This window comes from Apostichopus japonicus, chromosome 12 (genome assembly GCF_037975245.1).
Source record: "Apostichopus japonicus isolate 1M-3 chromosome 12, ASM3797524v1, whole genome shotgun sequence".
NCBI lineage: Eukaryota > Metazoa > Echinodermata > Holothuroidea > Aspidochirotida > Stichopodidae > Apostichopus > Apostichopus japonicus.
The window spans coordinates 24962170-24971527 of record NC_092572.1 but is presented as its reverse complement, the minus strand read 5'-3'; the positions used below and the strand labels follow the sequence as shown (position 1 = coordinate 24971527).

The 9358-nt window shown below is 34.6% G+C and overlaps 1 protein-coding gene across 1 annotated transcript; it reads left to right on the top strand.

The window, feature by feature from the left end:
- The first annotated feature begins 82 nt into the window (after positions 1 to 82).
- On the top strand, positions 83 to 8712 carry LOC139977477 (uncharacterized). Its single transcript, XM_071986828.1, has 7 exons — positions 83 to 1553; positions 4670 to 4730; positions 5196 to 5531; positions 6474 to 6700; positions 6959 to 7096; positions 7399 to 7551; positions 8298 to 8712. Exons 1-7 carry the CDS (start codon positions 1446 to 1448, stop codon positions 8331 to 8333), a joined length of 1059 nt encoding a protein of 352 aa, XP_071842929.1. The 5' UTR covers positions 83 to 1445; the 3' UTR covers positions 8334 to 8712.
- The last annotated feature ends 646 nt before the right edge of the window (positions 8713 to 9358 follow it).

Genomic DNA, 9358 nt, shown 5'->3' with positions numbered 1-9358 from the left:
TTCTTGGTTCTCAAACAAATTACAATAAGTGTGAGGGTGAGTGGGGGGGGAGCGGGGGGAGGTGGGAGGTTAAGGTTAAAATGACTTCCCCTATCATTGTATTTTTTTGGTGCAAAATCATAAGTAGGGGTATTGGTATGCCCATTAGAACAATCTGAGGGTCTTAATACATCTTTCAGAACTGCATTATAAACCGCTTAGTGTCGTTATTAATGGTACAATTTCTTGGTGATAAATGACACTATTGGTACGCCCCTCAGAACTATACTGTAAGCCACTTAATGATGTTACTTCTTGGTGATAAATGACTCTACAACCAGTAGCGGGGCGTATTGGTACGCCCCTCAGAACTGTAAGCCACTTAATGATGTTACTTCTTGGTGATAAATGACACTTCAACCAGTAGCGGGGCGTATTGGTACGCCCCTCAGAACTGTATTGTAAGCCACTTAAAGGTGTTACTTCTTGGTGATAAATGACACTTCAACCAGTAGCGGGGCGTATTGGTACGCCCCTCAGAACTGTATTGTAAGCCACTTAAAGGTGTTACTTCTTGGTGATAAATGACACTACAACCAGTAGCGGGGCGTATTGGTACGCCCCTCAGAATTGTACTGTAAGCCACTTGATGATGTTACTTCTAGGTGATAAAAGACACTACAACCAGTAGTGGGACGTATTGGTACGCCCCTCAGAACTGCACTGTAAGCCACTTAATGGCATTAAATCTTGGTGATAAATGACACAACAACCAGTAGCGGGGCGTATTGGTACGCCCCTCAGAACTGTACTGTAAGCCACTTTATGGTGTTACTTCTTGGTGATAAATGACACTACAACCAGTAGTAGGGCGTATTGGTACGCCCCTCAGAACTGTATTGTAAGCCACTTAATGGCATTAAATCTTGGTGCTTAATGACACTCCTAGCAGTGGGGTGATTGTTTACAATGATTCACTCTTTTACAGGGACAAAAGGTATTTATTTTCCTTTTACTTCATTTAAGATAGTAACCTACTAAAATAAAGTTTATGGTCATGGTCATAAAATATAACATAAAATACATAAGTTAGTACAAACAAAGAACAATTTTCTCATTGTGTTATTTTTTGTCTCAAATTTATGTACCTGCAGTATGATTTCAATGCATTTGAACTTTTTAACACACATTTTGAAGGTTTATAGACAATGGCAGTCATAGCGTAGTTTTTGTCCTAATATATACTATATTTTTTATACCCGAGTGCAAACGTCATCAGAAGCTATATAATTGCTGGTAAATTTATCAACGTCGAACAATTTTTTTTTCTCGGATAAAAGTCAGGTTAAACTAGTTCCTAGAAACCCTAAATGTTTCCTATCCTCTTAAGAGTCTTCCACAGAGCATCATGGTAGACAGAATCAAATACAAAAATAAAATAAAAACAGAAGCCACAGTTCTACATCATGTTGTTTTTTGTTGCAATTATTCAATGCAAAAACATTAATCCTAATGATCGGTTACAACTTGTCATTTCTTACAGGAATCGAGACGAAAGCCGAAGAGACGATCAGGTTTGAAGACATTTCCTTTTCTTTTTATGGAATTCGCAAACAATACCTATTATCCTTTATAATGAATCATATGGTCCCACATGTCGTATACAGTAATGATCAAATGTTTAATTTAGATAACAAAGCTATTATCACGAATTCAGATCTTTACAATTTCCTCTACCGGTGAAACATCATCGCTAGTGTCCGGGGTAAGAAAACCAACTTTATAACAGAACGGTTCCCTATATTTAATTCCATAACAAAATATAAGGAGGAATGAGTATCTGTACTGAGAGCCAACGGTTTTATAAGCACTGGAAATATACCTAAACTGATATGAATATAACCGAACTGATATGAATATATCCGAATAAATGATATGTACCAGCCAAAGAAAATATGAAGGTACCAATTTTGATATTAGTATATTGAAGCAGATCATAATGTAGAAATAATATCAAATAATATATATTAATCCAACCGATCTATCCATATCTAGCAATGAATGGTTTTCTGGTTAAGCTGTTTAGGTTCCTTTTTATGTTTCTTGAATCTTATCTAAATTTAAAACTTTTCTGACTTACAAAGTTACCATTTGCACGTATATTATAGGATGAAAGATAAGCGACATTAGAATTGTCACAATTGAAAAGCGGTGGTCGAATGCGGTAACTGGTACCGAAAGGGGTAAACACCTGATCCGTGATGAGAGATTGACAATCTTTGACAATCTCGTCAGGGAGTTGGACGGACATGAAAAGAAAATTGATATTAGGAATTTGTCGCCTAGCCAGTGAAGGAGGTGTTTTTTTTAAGCCCTATATGGACGAATATGCCATGAACAAACCAAAATCAGAACGTATAACCTGATGTAATTGCCAAAAAGTTCACTATCATAGGAAAAAGCGGATTGAGAAATTTGAGTTCATATAAACATAAAAGTAATTTTTCACGTGAGTATCAGCAAATCTTAGAAATGCAGTGCTTGGTGAGCAATAGAGACTAGCCATTATTTAGAAAATAATCTACCAGGTTAGCACTATATTAAGCAAATTCACACTGTGTGGACAGAAACGTTTAGTTCTGATGCTTTGAGAAGAAACAAACGTTTCAAATTAATGTGGCATGAATTATAAAACTTCAGATATGTATGACTGCTGGAGTGTTTTTTTATACAAAGTAGAATGTTGTAAACACCAAGAAAGAAATTGAACTGCCAAATTAATCGAAAAAAAATTGATTAGAGCCTGAAAGTCATAGCAGACCAAAACAAACTTACGTCGGGTGTGTACGCCATGAGACAAATTGAAAAAAAAAATGTGTCATCAATATCCCTATAGTATAGGGTTTCAAGCGGTATGTATTGAGCATCCTCTCGTCTAGATCAGCCATGAAAATAGTGGCCAGCTGGGGGCCATACCATTGCTCATAGCTGTATCATGTAGTTTAGACAAAGCTGCCGGTTGAACACAAAGTAGTTATGGGTTAGCATAAACTCAAGCATTTATGCAAAAACATTTTTGAAAGATACGGATAAAAACTTTCACATCGAAAATTATTTCACATTCTAATATACTTTCTGAATTTGGTATATAAGTACATAGGTTACAAACATCCATATCGTCCAGCAGATAATGTGATGGGAGATGGGAATGACTTTATGTTCTGGAAATTGGTAAGGATATGTGTAGTGTCTTGTATACAACTCTTAACGGATGGTAAAAACAGTTTGAGTAGATCATCTACAAACCCACATAGTTGTCCAATATTAGTGCCGATACAAGAATGATAGGTTTACCAACCCAGAAATACATTAACCGATTTGACCGAATTAAACAATGAAGCAGCATTCAAGCTAAACGACTAAATTTTAATCCAACCATGGATGAGATGGTAGCGAGTCCAGTGTTGCCATAGCCACACTTCAAATTGTGCTGAAACTTATTGTCAACGGCCTAGCCGATTGTGATAAAGGTTGTTAGGAATGAGCCCTATAATGGAAACTGTCTTGCAGACCTTCAGACCGAAAAGTCGATCAGAGTCCAAATAAAGCGAAAAGTGATTTTGTTGTACCGTTCACAAAGGGGAAAATTTAATTGACTTTTAACCTTCACAAGTATAATCGGTATGTCAAGTACTACAAAGATATGTGGTTACCATGGTTATGGGGCCAAAATCAATAAAGCTGTTATGTACACATGGAAAAGTGTTTCTATTTCATTGGTGTAAGGTAAAGCCAATAACGGATAACATTCATTTTTATCTCTAGTATCGTGATTGACATACACGTAGTGTTGTACATGATACAGCTCATTCAAACGCACTACAATGTCTTCTAGCGAAAGTACGGGCCTATTAAAATGGGTTTGATTTTGTGAAGGAACAAAAACAGAAATATCCTTAATAACATATCAGTAACAATGGGTATTGACCTCATCTGGCATGCTATTGCAAAACTGTTAATATATCCCAACTGGAAAAACACGTAAAGGCTGGACTTTGAGAAACACAGAGGAGATGGCAATTGAGGTTCTCGAAGTGTGGCTCTGTAGAAGAGTTCTGAGAGTCAGCTGGAGAGGGAGGCGTACAACATCAAGAAAAACAAGTTAACAGAGTAAATTACCCGCACATGTGCTATCCCCATTCACCACTGTTCGATGAAATGCATGCTGAATGAGCACTACTAATGTACAATTACTTTTCCCAATATAATCCCTGGGTTTAAATTAGTGCTATAATGTCATAATTGATCATAATTGAATTTTGATCAAAATGTTCGGTTTCAACAATATTTCGTTTGAAGGATTTACCTTTTTGTAAATTAAGCACGTTATTGTTATCAAAATACAGAGACACCGTCCGAGCTCAACCGATGTATGTGATTGTATTTCTTTCTTTCTGTTTGCAACAAGCTACGGCCTGAGGGTTCAACTTCTTTCGATTGACTGAGTATTTCATCACATATTCAAATTAATCAGGGGATCAAAAGCTTAAATTATTTGCATTATAATGTATGCTTAATGGACAGGACGATCAGTTTCTGAAGTTTCTGAATGTGAAAGGAGTGAAACATATAGGTATTTGATCTGACAGAAACTGATCTTTTACGGTACTACAATGTGTTTCTTTTACAGAGAGGCTCTCTTCCAAGAAATACCGAAATCAAAGATGCAATTTGCATACATAACGAATCCGGTAATATATGTTTGTATGATAAGACGTCGTTACTTTCTTTTTACAACTCGTCTCCTGCTTGACTTTCTATCACTTCGGTATTCTAATTTCTCTTCTAGCTTTAATAAGAACAAAATACATGAAAGTTATGATTAATTTAAAATATAATTTTTTTTTACATAAGAGTGGAATGTTTCATAGCGCTGTTTTCAGTTGTGACTTAACGCTTATCTAATTCATTTCTGAATATTAATAAAAATTATTAACAAGTAGTAAAATTACAACATATCGAAGCAATACTATTAAAGAAATGAGTAAGTGTATATGTGGCCTTTTCTGTTCTTGTCTAGTTTTTTGTCTGAATGTGACAGGGCACTTATCATTTAAAATACTAATGTCCGTATTAAGTGAAATGTTATTCTTCATATGAAGTTGTGTGACTGTTACAATAAACACATATTATTTGTTCGTTCACTTGACTTACAGAGGAACAAACATATAGACGTGCAGTAAGTTTCAAGTCTAGTGAGATAATTACGAAGGACGGCGGCCGAATAGAGATCAAGGGAACAGATGTTTCCCTTCTAGTTCCCCCAGGAGCACTGTTGGAAGACTGTGAAATCCACATACAAATAATCTCTGGCAATCTAGATACAGGAGATGACGTTACATTTGCAAGCAATTCAGCTGTCATTGTGGAATTGACTCCGGACAATTTCGAGTTCCAGACTGCTGTTGAACTTCATCTACCACATTGTCTACAATTGAAGGAAAAATTTACGAACGAGTCGATGGAGGTTTTTGCAAGTCACCACCACCCAAGTAAGTGTAATTTATTTTTAACCATTTACCCAATGCAGTTTAAAAAGAGCAAATTGTATCTGACCCTTAACATTACTGGTTTCTATGGGGTTTTTTCAACTGATACCTATTTGAAGAAAAAAAACATAACAAACTGATTTACCGTGATGGTTAAAGGTATAGTCCCATATTAAAGGGACTATATCAAATAATATACGACTTAGTATCACTGTGTTTAATATTTACTATTTCATTCCACACTAGAGTAGTCAGATATAATCTGGGAGAGTGTTAGCGAGAGACTTGCATATTACTTTCAAACAAAACTGTAGTTTCGTACGTCAAAGAAAGAATGTTTATTTAATGATGTTACGACGATATAACAGAACGATGACAGTAATGATTTTTTGACCGTGATTATTCCATTTTGGCCAATTCAAAACAGACTCTTGTATCATTAGCATTATATGTTTAATGTAATTTGCTCTTGTTAAGGTAGTCTCCTGACTGTATCACTAGAAAATGAGTTATATAATGTGGTTTCAATATTACCTATCCCAGAGTTGAACTGGATGGCTACAACGGTAATTAAAATAAGTTGCAAGTTCCTCGCAGAAAAGGCATATTATTAGAGGCTTTTATCTGCAACAGCCTTATTTTTATATTTCAATACATTGAATACATAATAACTCCTTACTTACTGTTCCCTGCCTTTAAGCTTACTCCTATTAGCGTGATAGTTGCTTCCATGATTGTGTTTTTAGTGATTTTAATGCCAATGTACGAACAATATCGTGTGAACGTTACGACTCAACGTTCGTTTATAGTGTGTTGACACACCATAGTGCGTTGACACACCATATTCCAACTTATTCCAAGTATATATTTCATTCCATTATACGATAATAGGCCATGTTTTATTTCCTTTTAGTACGTTTTTCATTTTATACTTCTTATTAACAGAAGCCCCACCCCACTGGGAAAGAGACACAGAAGTCAAATTTGAACTACAGGAAGAATCATGTAAACTATACTTGAAGAAATTTTGCTGGGTAACATTCAGAATAAACAATGAAATAGTTGAGGCCAAACGTCTAAAGATATTCACTTTCGGCAGCAAGGTAATTGACACTGACAATGAGTCAACTGTGAATGTTGGTTACTTTGCCGATGTGCCGGGCAATGAAGATGTAAGTAGTGAAGTTCTGATCATACCATGTTGTAATGCAAACACAAACATTACAAACCATTGTACTGGTTTAAACCGTTAGATGGCACGATGAAGCATTGTAAATTTAACGAAATAACTTAAATTATTTTAATGTTAAAAATTTATAAAGTTTCTTTTATGTACGATATATGAAGATATGTGATGATCTATATTTCTTTACCTACTATAACATTGGTGTGGTATTACCATCACTGATAACATGATTTTGTTGATTCAGATCTTTATAGATGAAAACATCACAGTAGGACAGTTCAAACCGTTTTGGTTCAAGAAGGAAGAACCGACTCCATTGATTATATTTCTAAAGTATTTAACACCAAGGGAGTGGAAAACTACAGCAGATGAAAGTCGGAAGGTACGACGAAAATATCGTTAATTTCTAATAATTAAAAGTCTTTCGTTGTTTTGCTGAGATTTTGAAAGAAATTGTAACATCTGTAACAGCTAACACAGTTTTACTACCATACCTATAATAGTATATTCTGAATAATGAATACAGAAAAAGGAAAGCGACAGTGACACTGAAAACATTAAACTTTCCGATAACTCCCTCTTAAAAACATGATGAAATTCATCATTTGGTTTCAATACTGGCAAATGTTTTAATATTATATATTATTGAATAGTAAACATCTACTATTTATTTTTATTTATTAGGAAATATCTTATCAGGACATTGCGTCATCAAAGAATAGGTCATGTGAATTCGTTCTCCGCTGTATTTCAAGTGTAAGAAGATCCGGTGTACCTTACGCAACGTTTAGGGTTTATCGGCAGCATGACTCGACCAGTATTTCATTTCGTCCAAAGGTTTGTAATGATCCTAGGCAAAATTTATTACAAAGGATATTCGATGAATTGAAATCTTTAGATTGTTAATGCATAAGAAAATAAGTTATTCAAATATATGATTAAAGAAATAATTGATAATTTAAAAATAGGAGCAATAAACTTAATTTCTAAGGAACCGTTAAAGTGGGTTTGAAGTTTGTTTTGATTACATTCATTATCGCACACAGTGAAATGTGTCAACGTAAATGTGATACATTAGATGCATACAAATTACACAACTTGGAAAAGTTTGTATAGCTGTTAAATGAATGTTAGGGTGAAAGTTATTGTCTAAAAAAAGTACCGGAGGTGTAGTGCAAAAAATGCTTCCTCAGCTCTAGTTTTTAATATTTATGTCCATATACTTCTTGAAAACTTAGTCGATGACAAGTGAATCTTTCAGTACATTGTTATATGTCATAATTTGAACACAATGTTGTCAATAAAGTCACCCAATAGTTGAGTAGGGACACGTACGATCGAATTACACAATTTATAAGGCATAATATTTCAATCACACTTCTTATCACACTCTTTAAGACGAATTATAATTGTTAATTTTACGATTTTCCAAAACTTGAAACGTTGCTATAATTAATGTTTTCTACATAAACAGTAAATATAAAGCTGTAAATTGAACCTATTTAATCGAGTACTACATGTCCAGGGAAATAACTCATTTAAATATTGTTTAAGAGTCAAATTTCTTATGCGCTTCATTTTAGATATGGAACGATGTTTCCGAAGATGAAGAGCCGTGACGAGGAGCAACAGGACGACTGCTGCCTTTGTTGCCTTTGTTTTACAACAGTGAAAATGTGTTTAATATTTTTGCTTAAACTTATTTGGGACGTTATTATAACACAAACAACTCAGTACATAACTCTTCTTTTTCAAATAGTTTTCCTTACGTGTGTGTTATAAATGTTGTTCATTTTAAATAGAAATAATGAGGTTTGATAGTAGGAACAGAAAAATCATCATAATATGGCATACAACTTGGCAAATATGTTATTGCATGTAATGTGGATGTACTCAATAAGTGTACTGTGTTTATTATCCAACTAACCACTATCATTACAATATTTTTTCATACCTATTTTCTTAGGACTATATGTGAATTCTGTGAATTGTATAACTATAAGAATTAAAACTATACATCAAAATATACCAAAATTGTTCAATGTATGTGAACATGCAGGGAGGGAGAGTGGTAGGTGGGGGGGGGGAGAAAGAGAGATATAGTATAATACCCACATTCTTGTATATTTGTAAAGTGTGGTATATGATAGTAATGTGTTACTCACAAATATTTTTCAGACATGTTGTTATAGAGTAGTGTATAGTATGTAGTATATAGTGGTGTATAGTAAAGGGGAGGTCTAAAAGAGGAGGGGGCAATGCGTCACTCTTGGTAAAGCAGAATGGGAAAATAGGCCATGCACTAATATTTCCTGTTTAATGACAAACAACTTAAGATATGGGCAAATACTAACAGGTGTTGGTCGAAAAAGTAGATGGGCATTGAGTGACCCCTTGAAATACACAATGTCCGGGGAAAAAAACATGTTATCTTTCGTAACAAAAATATCTTTTATTCGGCTCAAAAATAACAGTTAACATGCTCTTTATTTTGTTAAGAGGTAAATGAGCTCATACTTTGGGAGCATACGTGTAACGCGTTACTGACAAAATCAACTTTACCTGCCTCCGCTGTTTTTCTCTTTTGGCGCCAATGAACGCAGAACATAGAAACCTGACTCTATTTGAATTATTTAATAAGACA